Below are 17,171 nucleotides of genomic sequence, written 5' to 3'. Positions count from 1 at the left end.
CCTTAAGCCAAATCTTAAATATATAAAGAGTAAACGACTTTTTCCCACTAAGGTTTCCCTTAATCATACTTTTTTACTCAAAAAGTTTTAAAATATCACTTTTCTAACTAAAGTTAATATTCCGTTATTACCTAAAGTCGATTATAATAGTAAAAATTTTCTTCGTCATCACTATTTGAACCTCTGGTCTCCTCTCTATAAAACCCCTCTCACTTTGCCACCTGATTTTTTGTTGATTGTTAACCACCACAAAGCTAAGGTTTTCTGTTTTGAGTTGATTTCCGACTTATTTCGGCAGTGAATTTTCAATTGATCACTACCATTCAATCCAACGGTCTCCACTTTACAAAAACCCTCTTACTCTGGCTCTTGGTATATATTTTAGGTATTAACGAAATATAAACATTGAGTAGGAAAGTGATATTTTGAAACTTTTTGGATGAAAAATTGTCATTAAGGCAAACCTTGAGTGGAAAAAAGTATTTACTCAAATATAAATTCCGAAGTCCAAGAACCTATATAAAGAGCGATACCCATGTGAATGGGCAATGAAATATATTAATATACAAGGGGTGGATAGTGAAGCTTTAGCTCCTTTACTTGAAGAAGTGTAATGGCCGGGAGAATCGCTTGCTTTAGTTGCATAAACAAATGTGGTTACATCATCAAATTTCTAGGTAGTCAAGTATCCTGACATTTAAGTTTCTGCAATTTTTTTTTATATTCCTCAAAATAAACTAAAAGACCAACCAAAGTTTTCAACATTGATAGTGCCAATCAGAATAGTTCTGACAGAGGTTCACAAGTAATTAAAAATCAATGCCCTATGTATATGTATATATATTTGACTTGAGTTTATTTGTGTTACATTTTTAAGCATCATCTTGTGGGGAACTAATAAGAAACAGAAATGGAATCTAAACTGAAAGCCAATCAAGGGAGAATGGCTTTAGTAGTACTTCTTTGGGGAGTTTTATCCAGTGTACTTAAGCTTGTTGAGGAGATGTAATTGCTAGTATCATCACGTTCTTCACCTGTATCATCAAATTCCTCAGTTGTATCATCAATAACATAGGTGGCCACGTCATCAAATGTCCATTCAGTCAAGTATCCTGGCTTGGAATTCACTGTACTCACTTCAATATCTCCACAAAGCATTGCAATCACAAGGGACATCGATGGCCTCAATGAGGGCAATGTCTGAGTACACAGAAGAGCTACCCCTATTAGGCGTATTACTTCTTCCTCATTAAATATTGATAATTTGGAGTCCATTAGTTCGAGTTGGCGATTGTTCTCGTATAGGTGCCAAGCCTGGGAAGTAGGAAAGATACGAATTATGATATGAGTGATTGGATCAAAAGGAAAAAAAGGCGTTAGCATACATATCAAGTTTGACTCGTATCTTAGAAAAGTGACAAACTATACTCATCTAGACTGTTGGAATTCTTCTATTTTCTTTCCTGGGACTTTAGAATTCACAGTTAATATATACTTGAGCTTTCATGAACTGGCAATAATAAAATATTCATTGGTGCTGTTATCATGATGATGCAAACCAAAACACAAGGCTAGAAATCATTTTGGACTTCGATAAAAGAAGAGAACTGATGTGTAATGTAGTAGAAATGTCATTCATACCCAATCAAGAAGATACATCTTCTCTTCTTCCAAGCTTGAATCTGAGTTTGGCCTCCCACTAACAACCTCAAGAGCCATAACTCCAAAGGCAAACACATCAGTCTTCTCTGTTAGATGTCCACGCATGGCATATTCTGGTGCAAGATATCCACTATGTCAATGCAACAAAAGCATTATTCATTACCATATACTCAATGAATGAAAAAAAAAATGGTGGTATTAACAAATGTAAGAAGACTGACTATATGAATCTTCAGAAAAAACTTACATTGTCCCTGCAACACGAGTGGTTATATGGGTCTTCTTATCATCATAAAGTTTGGCCAAACCAAAATCTGATATTTTCGGGATGAGATTGCCATCAAGCAAAATATTACTAGCCTTCACATCTCTGTGTATGATTCGAAGCCTTGACTCTTCATGAAGATAAGCTAGACCTTTTGCTACTCCCAAACAAATATCATAACGCATCGACCAATTAAGATCCAAACTTCCTTTTCCTGTTCACAAATGGCATATATAGTTTGAACTGTGATTTACATACCCAATAATGCTAGGACTCCCATGAAAAACATAGTACTGACGTATATGCTATTCACATACCAAATAGTGCTTGATCAAGACTGTTGTTTTCAAGATATTCATAAACAAGGATTCGTTGTGTTCCCTCATAACAACATCCATGAAGTTTACTAGGTTACGGTGCTGTACAGCAGATATGGTAGCAATTTCTGCAGCAAATTGGCTCTTCCCCTGGTTGGATGCTACAGACAATTGCTTCACAGCAATGACCCTTCCATCACAGAGTGTTCCCTATCGAGTAAATAGTTTAAGTTAATTGGTCAAAGAAATCAATAAAAACTTGATCAACTTTTTGTATTTATTATTTATTTTTTTCAATGCTCTAATGCTCTAATTATTAGAAGGCTCACTTCATGAACCAAATACAACATTATATGCACCAAAGAGAACATAAATCAAAAGTTTCCTATCTAGATAAAGCGAAAAGATTGTGTTTTACATTGATCTATGACAAAAAGTAATGCTGCAACCTGTATTTTGTTCTGGAAAAACAATTAATCATAAGACACAAAAATGTGCATAGCACCCTGTTTGGCATTTGATTAGAACAATGACTTACCTTATAAACTGATCCAAATCCTCCCTCTCCAAGCTTATTTGCAGGAATGAAGCCTTCTGTAGCAGTCCTTAGTTCAGCATAACTGAAAGTGTATGGTCTAACATTTATCCCTAGAAGCTCTGAAAATTCAACAATTAACATAGCTTACTGTTGTGACTCGTTAGTCTAATCAAATACTTCTGGGAATATTTTGTCATATTAAAGCTGAGAAAAAGCTGGAAAGAACATTTGAAATTGTCTAATCGAGGGTAAGATTTTTGTGTGACATGAAAGGGCCAATAAGCAATTCGGTAAAAAGTAATGGCAATTAAGCAAAACGTAGTTGACCAAACTGCTTATGGATATAAATTGATGTATATTGGTTTCTTTTAAGATGCTATTGAAATAAAATAGCTGAGATTTAATTTCTAATCCATGTTAAATCATATTAACTTGTACTGCATTTCAGAACTCACTAATGGACCTTTGCTTTATAAATTGAACAAGCATTTGTTAAGTCCATTGTTCCCTTTTTCTTTAGGAAATGTGATAGATAGATAAGACGTTAGTGATAGCGAAGATCTTTTTTGATTTACCTTTATCATCAATCTGTGGCCTTCTTCTTCTTCTTCTTCTTCTTCGGACAATAAAGAAAATTGAAAGAATTGAAACAAGTAACAAAAATACAACCACAACACCAACACCAACAGTAAAGCCTGTTCTATTCTTCTTAGTGATAGGACTTCGTCCACTTAGAGGTCTTACTGTAGGTTCGAAATCTGTATCAAAGCTTAGTAGTTAAATCAATATCTTATCTAATGCTAGGAAATCAACCAAAAGAGGATAAAGGGAAAAAAACAAAAGAAGTTGCTATTTCTTTAACCTGGAGCAGCACTGATAGCAGAAATTAAAGGTCCATATGAACCATTGTTGGGAATAAAGCAAGTCCCTTTCCCAGCCCAAAAAAAAGTGGATTTCCATGTAGTTTTCAGATACCCGAGCCGTATATTTTCTCTGAACTGCTCTTCTAGGGACTCCGTCTGCTACCCTTGTTATGTCAAAGTCCTTTTCAACGTGAACTCCCTGGAATAAACAGATTCATTTTGAAAGAAAACTAGTAACATTTGAAAGCAGTATATTCTGAAACATAATACATTTAAGGTTGTTTGATCATGCTTTAATGTCAGTATAAACCTTTGTGATGCATGGGTGAGGCTTTTCTGGCTAAAGTAATCTGAAGATGTAAGAAATACCTGAACATAAATATCGAAAACATGCCTCCCAAGACTTCTCCTCCCCGTAGTATCCAAATCAGCTATTTTTGCAAACTAGAGAGTCATAGTATAGTTTCCATTTTCAAGGCCTAAACCATAGTATCTTAGAGATGAAGCAGAAACCCGTGCTGACTGGAAAAGTTTTGAGTCAAGAGTATTTGTGAATTGAGACTGAGAAGAAATTGCAGACCACGGATTATTGGTCCCAGTAAAATATCCGACATTACTAATTCCCCATCTGTTTTTGTCAGTCACATAGTATGTAGCTGGACTAAGAGTCTCATTATCCATCTCATACACAATATTATTAGAAGATGTAATTTGGGGACCACCACAGTTAACCGCAAAGCTAGAATCTGAACACCAATATAGCCACTTATCAAGGCAAGTCCAGAAAAGGTATCCCAATCTACAAAAGCAAGAATATGTCCAAAAGTTTGATTTATAATATTTATGGTACATCTCCCAGATCAAGCTTATCCCAAAATAGATCCTTCTTTTCTCTTTTGACCTTAGTTACTGTTACTACATTTAACTCTTAAACCACAGAATAGAGTTGCACTTACAGACTGGAGGACCCTGATTGCAAGGAAAATTGCGCTGGAGACAGTTCAGACCATGTGGCAAAACGTTGAGGGGAAAAGAAGAATACACTTATACGAGGAACTTAATTAATTATGACAGCACAAAAACTTGCCACTAAATCACCCATTTCTACTAGTTTATTCATTGGATTTTGATATTCAATTGATATAATTATTAAAGAATCATAGTTTAAAAGCAAAAACAAAAGTATATGAAGGCCAAAGAAAATATTGCCTGAAGGCATGCAACCAGGATAAAAAAACAAATTACTGCTCTCTCGAAGAAAACGTTTTTTTAACAACCTTGAAAACATTTCTTTTAACCCCTCGTTATTAAAAGATAACCTGATTTCATTAACCCTTTTCTTCAGAGTATGGCTACTTTTTTATACATAAAACTTATTTCTAAAAAATTGAGAGTACAGGTTAACATGCTAAAAGAATCCTCAACTGAACCATCAACAACTTAAGTAGACAACAATGCTTTCTAACATTTGCTATAGAGAGTTTCATGCATTTGAATGAAACATAGAAATCAGATAATCACCTGCGGCTACTTTCAAGAGTGAAGTTATTGGCGACTAAATTTCTGCAGATTGCACTCATAAAATCGCAATGTTAGTTTCATCCCAATATATAGAATACAATTCTTTGCTAGAAATGGAAGTTTTCAATGAAATGTTACCTAGGAGCTAACAGAATATATTTCTTTGTAAAGCACATAGAATATTAAACTAGAAAAAAAGAAAGAATTTAACAAAAAGGAAGTGAAACATAGTTAAAAAATCTAAATTTAAAAGAATTTCAGGACTTAACAGTTGTAAATTTTGTCTGTTTATCCAAGAAGGAAGGCTGCCTGATAAATAATTGTATGAAAGATCTCTGCAAGCACAAGCAAAGAAAAAATTTAGCTACACACTACAGCTACTATTTAGTATTCAGGCATTATCCAAGTCACATTGATTTTTACTGTAATCTTTTTACACCATCCTAAAGTTAAACTTCCCCATTTTTCACGAGAACCCCACAAGTCTACTTAACAAGCCTAGATAGAATTGTTAGTCCAGATTTAGCAAAGAGAAACAATGCAATATAACAAAAAAGCAAAATTCAGGATTATGGATCCATATGTTTTCTGGAAAAGAAAGAAAATTGACAAGTACCAATCTGGATGTTAGTCATTATTTTTCTATTAATATCCATATATAAAATTTGGATGGATCAAAACAATATACAGATGATTGATGGTAGGAATATGTTTTACATCTTTGATTTCATAATGGGAAAGCACTAAACAGAGAAACTGCAATGCAAGTTTAGCATTTTGATTGAATGGCTTGCTCCCATTAAAATTATCTGTAAAATTGATATATTAATAAGTACGGAGATCAAAGCAAATCTTTTAAAATTACTTACATGTTGACAAGATTCTCATCTTTATAGGCAGGCAGGGGTCCAGTTAACCTATTATTTCCTAGAAACCTGAGTACAAAAGCAGCAATACATGTTTCAATATAATGAGATTATTCTGGGATGTAAATGACACAACAAAGTGGAAATGATAGATTACACGTGAGTCAATACAGTTGACCCGAAAAGCGAACCGGGAATCTGTCCACTTATATTGTTGAAACTCAGATCCTTGAAGAAAAATATAAGGATTACAAAATTATAAGATGAAGAAACTAACTACCAACCAAAAAGTAATGGGGGGAAAATAAAAAAGAGAATAGGGAATAATTAACTAACAGATATTGAGAAATCCAATAGTGGTTAACATCAGATGGAATTGAATCGGAAATTTTGTTATTCCTTAGTTCTCTGCAATATATGAAACCAACAGTCGAGATCAAAGAAAGAACAAGAAGAAAAACACAAAAAGTAGAGGTAATTCAACATAAGAGATTAGAACTTTGACAGCGTTGCCTTACAAGTAAGTTAATTTTTTCATATTCGTTAGAAATGCCAACGATGATGAACTCCCATTGGATAAATAGCTTATTCTCCTACATTTTCATTTCCAAGGGATTGTTAGCATTGATTATTGTGAAATTCTAACATGATCAATGAAATGCTGCAAGTAAACACTCACAACTCTGTCAAATTTCTCAGCTTGGAAAAGGATGATGGTATTGGCCCATCAAAAGAGTTTCCTTGAAACCTCCTATAATAACATGTATGACAACAAAAAATTTAAATTCTCAGTGAAGAAGCTTGAAGTTAAAATAATTGAAGGAAATTTCAGCAGAAAAGAGAGAAACAAAAGTAGAATAGTTTACTCACAAGACTTGAAGTTTTGACCAATTTCCTATAAAGTCAGGGATCCTTCCTTTAAGTTCAACGTCAAAAGCCCACCTGAGTACAGGAAAAGAAATTGCTTAGTTAAGATCTGTTACAAGCCATTTTTTATCAGCAGGATGTATATCCACATTAGAAAACTTCCAATTAGCGAACTAACATAATCAAAAAGTCCTTACAGTGACTCCAGGATCCTTAGATTAGCAAAGCTTGAAGGAATCTCACCACACACTCCAGAACTATCCATATATCTGCCAAGGCGAAAAATATCTATAAATTTGATCACAATTCAGTAACTTGTTTCCTACAAAAGCCATTACCTAGTAAACGAACACATCATATATTATAATCTTACGTGAAGTAACTGAGAATTTTGGTTTATGTTAAAGCTAAGACCAAAGCCAGCCGAGGTTTTCACCTTCTGCATCCATGTGCAGAACATTATAGAGTAGGATGGATATAAGCTCGATATAAGTAAAATTTTCATTGAAAATGAAACCGAGAAGTCTATAACAACTTACAATAGCTTTAATTTCATCAAATTACCAAGCTCAGATGGTAGAGGACCAAAGAGTCTCAATGTTCCCATATACAGTTGCTCTAAATTTGACAAATTACCAAGCTCAGGTGGCACAGAACCAGAGAAATTGTTCGTTCCAATACCTCTACATCCCCAAGAATTTAGTTCTTCAATTATAAATTGTAACGTAATTACACAACAGAGTTCATTTAGATAAATTATAGGTTTTAAGGTTAAGAAGGGGATAAACTTTTAACTTACAATACTATTAACTTAGGAAGCATGCCAAGCTCTTTTGGAAGCGGCCCAGATAATGTATTAATGCCAAAGTTCCTAATCAGAATGAGAATTAACTAGCATCAGAAAAGGAGAGAATATTATGAGTTTCAAAATCAAAATTTATATCAGCTGTATTTAATTGCAGTTAGATTGCTGACAGATGGAGACAGTGGCCCTGACAAGAGATTTATTCCCACGTTCCTATTAGAAACAGAGAACAGGTAAGAAGTATTTAAGAGCACCAAGTCCAAATATTTTATGATGTGGATACAATGTTTATGATACTGCCATAGTATTACTTACATGAAAACAGAAACTAATCCATACATGTCAAGTTATTGCATTTAATAACAACTAATCACAATTAAAGCAAATATAGATTATAAAGAAAAAAACTCAAATGGTAGTATAAATGATATGATACTCTATGTTATTCTAAATTTTTACTTTTTTTTTGGTCTTTTCATTATGGAGAGAGTTAAAGATCATTAAATAAGAATAAAATAAAATATTTTATTACTCGATAAAATAATACAGAATTGAAATAAGTTTTAATCAAATATACAAAATCATACAGATTGGTCAGGAAATTCAAACTCCATAGTTCATCTGGGATCACATCATCAACTTGCAGTGCGTAAACTTGCCTGTATTTTAAGAAAATGTAAAAGTAAGCAGTAATAAAAGGTTTAAAATTAAAGAAAGGTCCTTTTGTGTACAGTAAAAAGAGAAACATGTAGTACTTACATCTCGACAATGTGGCAAAGAGTTTTTTTTCCTGTAAGAACAATTACATTTAATAAAAGGGTTGTAACCATCGGTACCAATGGCTATCGAGGAGTTAATGGCGGCTCCACTGCATGGCTATCCACTTATATTCCATTGACTTTGATTTGTAGATATCCCCCATTTCTCATATAATGCATTCAATGCTTTCACTGTTTTCAGAAGAACAATGATAACATGTAGATATTAGCTAGAAAATCAGTATCTTTTAGCATTAACAGGTGATAGTAAACGTAAAAAAGACTGATGAAAGAAGTCTATAGGAAAGCAGCAGAAAAAGAGGAAATCAAGAACGAATTCAGTATGAAGAGCTATTTTAGAATATTTTTCTCAGTTCTTTTATCAACCATAAGCATAGTTTGCCTGCATAGTTTTCTATTTTAACTGTTCCTATGGCAAGCTCATTGGATCTTTCTTTCAGAGCTAAAATTATAAAAAGAAAAGATAGAACTTAGAGGCGGACCTTCATGAGGAGCTGTAGTAGCTTGAGAGTTGAGATTGAGTTTGATTATTCTTCTGAGCTTGAGCTACATGAAGCACAAGAAGGTTCAAGAAAATCCAACTCACGTACAACCAAACTACTACTGAAACTGAAGCTGATGCTGATGATTTCATCACCATTATCATATTCATACCAGCATCAACCAAGATATTATTATTATTATTTATATTGATTCAATTACAACTGCTCTTAGTCAAGTCCAATAAATCAAGCCCAAGTAGTTGTGACTTGTGAAGACTTGTTCTGGGTCCCAGTGGACTTGACTGAGTTCTTTTTCTCCTCCTTTCTGTGGTTTATAATTATTCCGCATTAAATATAAATTGGGATATTTCAGTATACCCCCAAAATTTTGCTGACTTTTAAGCTACCACCATTATGGAAAATAAAAGGTAGCCCCCATTTTTGACAAAATTGTCAGAACAATTACACCCTCTGATGATATCATAATGTTTTAAAATTTATGTTAATATAAAGAAAAATGTTACCCTTACAAAGACCATACAAAGAGGGTTACAAAGTAACAATATTAAGAAGAAAAAAACAAAGAAAAACAGAAAAAGAGAGAGAGAAATCATAAAAATCAAGGGTGAGGATTGTCTTTATCTATCCCTTTGTATGTGTCTTTGTGAAACTAGCATTACTTTAATATAAAATAAAGGAAATTACCCATTGTGCTATGTTATGCTATTTGATAGGGGTGTGCAAATTTTTAGGTAGAACCTGAACCAACAGGTACCCAAGGTGTCAGTTTCGGTTCCAAATTTGGTGGAACTAACACTATACGGTTTCGGTTCTGGTTCCACTACTTTAGGAATCGAAACCGAGGTCTAGGTACCCAGGATGAAACCAACAGATACTTAAAATATATTTATAATTTATGTACATAGTTGGGGCTGTATTGTAATTTTCATAAGATATATTTGTTGAAAGACTTTTGACAGGCTCTAAATGAGCTTTCCAACGGTATTTTACAGGCCCCATAACTCTTCCCGGATCAAAAGTTATGGCCGTCTGAATGGGACTTGCTCATTTAAGCCCTTTANTTCAAACTCCATAGTCCATCTGGGATCACAGCATCAACTTGCAGTGCGTAAACTTGCCTGTATTTTAAGAAAATGTAAAAGTAAGCAGTAATAAAAGGGTTTAAAATTAAAGAAAGGTCCTTTTGTGTACAGTAAAAAAAGAAACATGTAGTACCAAAATTACAAAATTTTGCAAAATTACGATACTTACATCTCGACAATGTGGCAAAGAGTTTTTTGCCTGTAAGAACAATTACATTTAATAAAAGGGCTGTAACCATCGGTACCAATGGCTATCGAGGAGTTAATGGCGGCTCCACTGCATGGCTCTCCACTTACATTCCATTGACTTTGATTTGCAGATATCCCCCATTTCTCATATAATGCATTCAATGCTCTCACTGTTATCAGAAGAACAATGATAACATGTAGATATTCGCTAGAAAATCAGTATCTTTTAGCATTAACAGGTGATAGTAAACGTAAAAAAGACTGATGAAAGAAGTCTATAGGAAAGCAGCAGAAAAATATGAAATCAAGAACGAATTCAGTATGAAGAACTATCTTAGAATATTTTCTCAGTTCTTTTATCAACCATAAGCATAGTTTGCCTGCATAGTTTTCTATTTTAACTTTTTCTATGGCAAGCTCATTGGATGTTTCTTTCAGAGCTAAAATTATAAAAAGAAAAGATAGAACTTAGAGGCAGACCTTCATGAGGAGCTGTAGTAGCTTTAGATTGAGTTTGATTATTCTTCTGAGCTTGAGCTACATGAAGCACAAGAAGGTTCAAGAAAATCCAACTCGCTTACAACCAAACTACTACTGAAACTGAAGCTGATGCTGATGATTTTATCACCATTATCATATATTATTATTATTATTTATATTGATTAGTAAGTCCAATAAATCAAGCCCAAGACTTGTTCTGGGTCCCAGTGGACTTGACTGAGTTCTTTTTCTCCTCGTTTCTGTGGTTTATAATTATTCCGCATTAAATATAAATTGGGATATTTCAGTATACCCCCAAAATTTTGCTGACTTTTAAGCTACCACGATTATGGAAAATAAAAGGCAACCCCCATTTTTGACAGGAGCATTGCTATCTGCGCTAATGAGATTGTACAACCCTAAGTACTAACTGATGTGGCAAATGACACCTCACTTGCCACATCACTTAATTGTCACATCAGTTTTCCTAAAAATTATATATATATATTTTTTTCAAATTTCACTTCCTGAATCAGACCTGCTAAATCAAATTCATTCTGCAATGCAAATCCCCTCATTCTCTACCTCTCATCTCACAGTCAATGTCTCAAAATTTCCCAAAAATTTCTCAGATCCCATCCCAAATTCATTACACGCTGTGACGTTGACAAACCAAAGCCGAATCTTCTTTTCCATGTCTCGCCAAACGCTGCCGCGCCATGCCTCGCCAGATGTTGCGATGCCTCACCAGATGCCGAAAACCAGAGACTTCCCGTCGTTTCCACGCCTCGCCGGAAGCCGTCGCGTCTCACCAAACCAACTGCGATCGTTGTTTCCACGCCTCACCAGATGCCGCCAGGACTCGCCTCGCCTCGCCAATTGCCGCCACGCCATGCCTCGCCTCAGTCAGATTTGATGTACTCATAGTAATTGAAGCACCACCTCAGTCAGATTTGGTGGTGGAGCTTATAAAGAAGCTGAAGCCCCGGGTGGTAGTTTCTAGAATTGCTAATTTTGAGGCTGTTACCAGTTCAGCTTTTGTGCACCTCTTGAATTTTCATTGTTTTTATTCTTAAAAACGTGTTTTCAAAATCTACAACCCAGCACAATCTCAAATTTTGATAATAAAATTTTTAATTTCTGATTTCCTATTACGAAACGGGCTCTTACTATTGTTATTTTTTTTTTATATGTATGTTACTAACTAAAGTTTCTTTCTTAGAAAAAGGATCCATAAGTCAATGTTCTGCCATGTTATTCATGATGGAAATATCTCTTTTGGAACTTGTTTCTTTTGTCGATAGAAAGACTTATAGGGTCTATTATTTTTTGCTTCAATTTAATCTTCTTCAGTTTTAGGATTTTATTCTAAAAAGTTAACAAAATTCTTCAAGTCCTCCCTCTATAACAATTGTGATATGAAGAGAAAGTTGACCTCTAGGAGTACTTGAAAATTTGGTCTAGAAATATATCTCGAAGTTTTCATATGTTCAATTAAATGCTTTATATTTTTTCCTTTGTTGTTCAAAAAGAAACTTGTCGCAGCTCCAGCCTTCCCAAAATATGTTAAAGTTTCAATCATAAAATGTTATTCAGAGCCCACAATGTTGTTTATATAACCACTTTGCAGGTGCTGAAAAGTAAAAGGTTTGTGGATGTGAGACAGGGTGATGCCTATGGTGACATTCTTGTCTGGAAGGTTCCTCAATGGGACCAAAGTTATGAAGCTTTCTGTCTGTAAATCTGTGAAGTATCTGAGTTTTTAATGTACAGAGAGAATTCTTGTAGATGAGAGATCCTTGACCATTTTAGATTAGGTTTCCATTGCAAATTTGGGTAATGTAGTGGAAATGTTTGACTGTTGACAAGAAGTTGTAATCTTGTAGATTAGTTTTATAATAATTCCTGTAAACATTAAAACTCCTTAGTTAAATTAAAGGGAATACTGCACTGATAAGTCAATACTATTATGGTTGTATTTTCCATGAGCTTCTGACTTGTCAGCTCGCTGATTATTTTTATTTGTTGATTCTGTTATTACAAGCCAATATTAATATATGATTTGCTTGTTTGATTGGTTGTTGTCTAAACTCCAGCTCTAGCTAAACTGCATGTTTGCGATTTTTGCAGGTTCTAGGAGATTGCTGCATTTCAAGTAGTTTGTCCAGGTTTGAGAGATGTTGCTTTTTGCAATGTGTGTAATTTTTAGAAGGTTGTTGCACTTTGTATAGGCTGTCCAATGTGTGTTTGCTGATGGGAGTTTTCTGCAGTTTGTGGGGCTTTTGGTTGTTGGTTACAGGATTTGTGGTGGGTAATATAGTGTGTGCAATTTGTAGAAGGTTGTTGCAGTTTGTATAGGTTGTCCAGTTTGTGTTTGCTGTTGGGAGTTTTCTACAGTTTGTGCAGCTTTTGGTTGTTGGTTACAGGATTTGTGGCAGGTAATGCAGTATTTTGGAGGATTATGCTGTAATTGTGTTGTTGCCGAGGAAGTGTTATAGCTTGGTCGAAGATGCAGCGGTTTTTGCAGTTTCTGTTTGCTCTTTCCGGGAGATTTTGCAACTGGTGTAGCTTGTGCGTGTGTGCAGTTTTTGAAGCTACTGCAATTGTTCTCTGCCTTTGGTGCTGTATGCAGTCTTCGGGTGTCTGTTACAGCTTGTGTGGTCCATGTTGTTTGTGCGTTTTTTGTTTTTGAGATTTCCTTCCAGCTTGTACAGCTTTTGTAGTTTTGCCCTTTGGGAATGGCCAAGGTTCTTGGTTCTAAAGGGGAGTCCCCTTTCCCAGGTTGTAATTCTTTCATTCTTGTATAAAATTATTGGGTTTACCCAAAAAAAAAAAAAAAAGGTAACTTACTATGAATATAATTCTGTGTGTGTATACATATATTGAATTTTTTGTTGTTTCTTCCAAATATGGATTAGTATTTACATATCACAAAAAGATTGCAAGATCATCTATACAAAGATTATGCCCCCAAAACACTGCACTAATAGCCAGCAAAATGTAGCATTGAAGTTGCAACTCCAGAACACACTGCACAAATAGCCAATCTTCTTAACAAAACATTGCACTGCACAGCTCCAAACTTACTTTTGGGAACTGCAAAAATGCAGTTTTCTGCTGTTGCATCTCCAAACAAAGCTCTCCAGAATCCTTTGTTTGGCCATGCACCAACGCCACTCACCACACAACAACCAACATACCCAAATATTGCAAAGAACAAAAACAAAGTTGTAGCACCAGAACACCTCAAGAGCAAATCCAACACACAAAAAACTACAATAACTCCAAAAATCTGTAAATTTCCAATACTGCAAAGAACAAGAATGAAGCTGTAGCACCATAAAATCCTGCACCAACCCAATAGTCTCCCTTGAAATTAATGTTGAATGTTGGAGACCTGCTACAAAAAAAAAAAAAAAAAAAAAATACAGCTAATAAACATCTTAATACAATATTAGAAAGTTAATTCTAGTGTTCCTGAACCAAGACATACATCATTTATCAATGCACCATCTATGAGCAACTCATTCACATCACTAGCATATGCAGGCACCAATCTTAACCTACCACATTAAGGGAGCAAAAATATGGCAAGCAACAATGAAACCACACACAAGCAGTTAAATACATACACAATCATTTTGATACATGATTTTTATAAGAAAACTAAAGAATCATAAGCACCTGGAGCTGCTGCCCTTCAGTTGATGGACATGAGCGTCCAACTTCCTGAAACTCAAGTTCGTTTAATCCCTGTGCAACATACAACAAGAACTCAACCACATGTTATTCTAAAATAACAATCTTGGGCTACATACATTTCTACAATTCACATGTAAACATCAACTTAGACAAAGAAACATAAATGAATTACATACCTGAGTTGCTTGATTAAATCCAACTGTGAGACCAAGACTCAAACTCATAGCAACTTCTTGTTGTCGCAATTTCTTCCCTTTTACTTTACGAACAATTTTTTCAACATTCGATTGTTTTCTTTTGAATGGGGGACGACCTTTGCTACGAACAGCCCATGGAGTAAGAATATTACTACTCCCTTCTTTCAAAGTATCATCACCACCTTCGTAAATCATTCTACTATTACCTGACATGTTTGGTCTTTTATCAATCCCGACACTTTTATTTGATATCAATTTGTTCTTCATATCATTGATTATTTCTTTCACCATATTACAATCATCCTCATTGCTTGATGCCAAATCTGCTACAACACTGAATAAATTAGACAACTCATCAAATCGTTGTCTGTCAAGATTGGTGCTCCAACTATTATAACTTATCTTCACTTTGGTATGGTGTCTGTTTATATTTTTCCTCCACTGTCTTAAAACGTACTTTTCTGGTACATGAGAAATTTGCTTGCAATCATAACCACAATGCATGTTGACATAAAATTCCTCTAAACTCAAACAATCGACAATTGCAACGAACATCACAAGTTGCTTCATCAAAGCAACCACAAAAGGAACACGAAGGTGAGTCTCTACAACCAAAACATCTTCTTCCATTATAGATTCCTATGAACCAATCTCTTTGAAAGAGATAAATCACAATAGACCTTGGCAGCTAGCTCTTTTGAAACTCTTTGAATTTTGCAGTGGTATATGCATCTTGGAATTGTTTCTCCATAGCATAAGTGGTTATGCAAGGGATCCATGATTTGAAAATTTAAAATCAGCCTCCTTTTCTTTTTCCACTTTATCACGCAATGCATTCTCATATTGTTCCACAAACTATTTTAAAGTGGTTTTTGAATTAACATCCATCAAAGAATGCATGCATACTTTCACTGCGTCGAGTAGTCGACATACCTGCCCAAAAAGTACCTTTTACAAAAGTTGACACCCAACATCGTCTTTCATTGTACACCAAGCAACCAATCATTGTCGTGAAGGTTGTATTTATCAATGTACCTATTCCAACGTTCTTCAAACTCCTCACATGTCAATGAATCATACACGGCATTTTGCAAAGAAAACTTAATCTGTTCATATTGACTATAACCTCTAAGTTTTTCAGGCAATTTCTTCATTATATGCCACAAACACCATCTATGTCGTGTACCAGGGAACACAATCTCAATTGCATTTTGCATTGCCTTATCTTGATCAGTGATTATTGCTTTAGGAGCGCAATTCAACATACATGCAAGCCAAGATTGAAAAAGCCATACAAATGTCTTTGTGTCCTCGTTGGAGATTAACCCACAACCTAACAGTATCGAATGACCATGATGATCAACACCAACAAAAGCACCAAACGGCATATCATACTTGTTGGTCAAATATGTAGTGTCGAATGTCACAACATCACCGAACTCTTTAAATGCAGCCCTACTTCTTGCATCCACCCATAAAACATTCTTTAATCGACCTTCTTCATCTAAATCCATTATGTAGAAGAAATTAGAATTCTCATTTTGCATTTTCAAAAAATATTTTTGGATTGCAGAAGCATCCCCAACACCAAGTCGTAACCTCCTAACTTTTTCAATGTAGTTCCTACAATCTTTCTGTAGGAAAGGCAAATTCTCAGCACCGCCTGCTTCAACTAACATGGAATTGAAATTTTTATTTGGCCTAATCCCAGCCCTATCATTCACTTCAAGCTTTCTTTTTACATATGGTTGTATAATTCGATTGCTTCTGAAATATCTACTTTTGGTAGGACTACTGAGTTCATGGTTATGATCAAACACAACTGAACATATTTTCCATTTGCCATCAGAACGTACAGCTGCACCAATTCGAGCCTTACAATCAGTTTTTGTTACTGGATGCATTTTAAAAGCATTTACGGGGTTACTGCGTGACTTCCCAATACAAGAACAAGCTAGTGTCGCGTTTGTCACCTCTCCATCATATCCTTTCTTTGAAGATCGTATAATAACTTCGAAACCCATTTTATTCCCATAGCTTTTGTAGTGTTGGACAAGATTATCAAGCGAATCAAAAATCATTCCAGGCTTAGGCTCCCATTCCTCCTCTGCACTTCTTGTATCTTCCATTTCTTCAAAATGATTATCCTAATTTATTGATATTATAATAGTCATAATTAAAATATAATAATACAACAAAAAGGATAGGAACAATACCATAAAAAATTTAAAATCATATTAATGAATAAAAAGAGATTACCAACAAAATATTACCTCCACAACATTGAAATGAGAAGAAGAGTTGTCTGGATTTTTTTCACTACACTCTTCCATCTTTGGAACTTTGATACAACACCAAGACCAAGTTCAAAAAAGCACAACCTGCAATAAAAAGAAATAAATTGACAAATAAACTATTATGCAATGAAATAGTCCAACAATTGTCAAACCACAACATAAGCAACGGATGTTAACAAGTACAGCATTTTATTTATAGCATTTTATCATGACTCTCAATCTCCTATATTGTTCTTAG

General features: G+C 34.7%; 3 protein-coding genes and 1 long non-coding RNA gene across 4 annotated transcripts; 1 reads left to right on the top strand and 3 right to left on the bottom strand.

Moving 5' to 3' along the window:
* Window positions 1-704: 704 nt before the first annotated feature.
* Window positions 705-8,534, bottom strand: LOC116105915 (probable LRR receptor-like serine/threonine-protein kinase At1g56140). Its single transcript, XM_031392287.1, is given in 23 exon segments — window positions 705-1,314; window positions 1,642-1,792; window positions 1,910-2,141; window positions 2,245-2,334; window positions 2,337-2,454; window positions 2,783-2,901; window positions 3,358-3,540; window positions 3,645-3,729; window positions 3,731-3,844; window positions 4,015-4,391; window positions 4,602-4,672; window positions 5,170-5,208; window positions 5,436-5,501; window positions 6,036-6,101; window positions 6,190-6,260; window positions 6,365-6,440; window positions 6,551-6,625; window positions 6,712-6,783; window positions 6,903-6,974; window positions 7,097-7,168; window positions 7,699-7,770; window positions 8,292-8,363; window positions 8,464-8,534. Coding segments are annotated over 23 exon segments (2,745 nt in total). The 3' UTR covers window positions 705-933.
* A 1,513-nt stretch (window positions 8,535-10,047) lies between these two features.
* Window positions 10,048-10,868, bottom strand: LOC116105877. Its single transcript, XR_004124173.1, has 3 exons — window positions 10,738-10,868; window positions 10,238-10,427; window positions 10,048-10,104 (listed from the first exon to the last, which is right to left on the bottom strand). It is a non-coding gene; the product is annotated as an uncharacterized LOC116105877 (long non-coding RNA).
* Window positions 10,869-11,282: 414 nt separating this feature from the next.
* Window positions 11,283-13,571, top strand: LOC116105959. Its single transcript, XM_031392322.1, has 2 exons — window positions 11,283-11,729; window positions 12,868-13,571. The coding sequence occupies exons 1-2, from the start codon at window positions 11,457-11,459 to the stop codon at window positions 12,937-12,939; spliced, it is 345 nt and encodes a 114-aa protein (XP_031248182.1). The 5' UTR covers window positions 11,283-11,456; the 3' UTR covers window positions 12,940-13,571.
* Window positions 13,572-15,616: 2,045 nt separating this feature from the next.
* On the bottom strand, window positions 15,617-16,765 carry LOC116105914 (protein FAR1-RELATED SEQUENCE 5-like). Its single transcript, XM_031392286.1, has 2 exons — window positions 16,225-16,765; window positions 15,617-16,140 (listed from the first exon to the last, which is right to left on the bottom strand). Exons 1-2 carry the CDS (start codon window positions 16,763-16,765, stop codon window positions 15,617-15,619), a joined length of 1,065 nt encoding a protein of 354 aa, XP_031248146.1.
* Between the last annotated feature and the right edge of the window lie 406 nt (window positions 16,766-17,171).

The sequence above is a fragment of the Pistacia vera genome, unplaced genomic scaffold (genome assembly GCF_008641045.1).
Source record: "Pistacia vera cultivar Batoury unplaced genomic scaffold, PisVer_v2 Contig507, whole genome shotgun sequence".
Lineage (NCBI taxonomy): Eukaryota > Viridiplantae > Streptophyta > Magnoliopsida > Sapindales > Anacardiaceae > Pistacia > Pistacia vera.
This window is presented reverse-complemented; position numbering and strand designations above follow the sequence as displayed.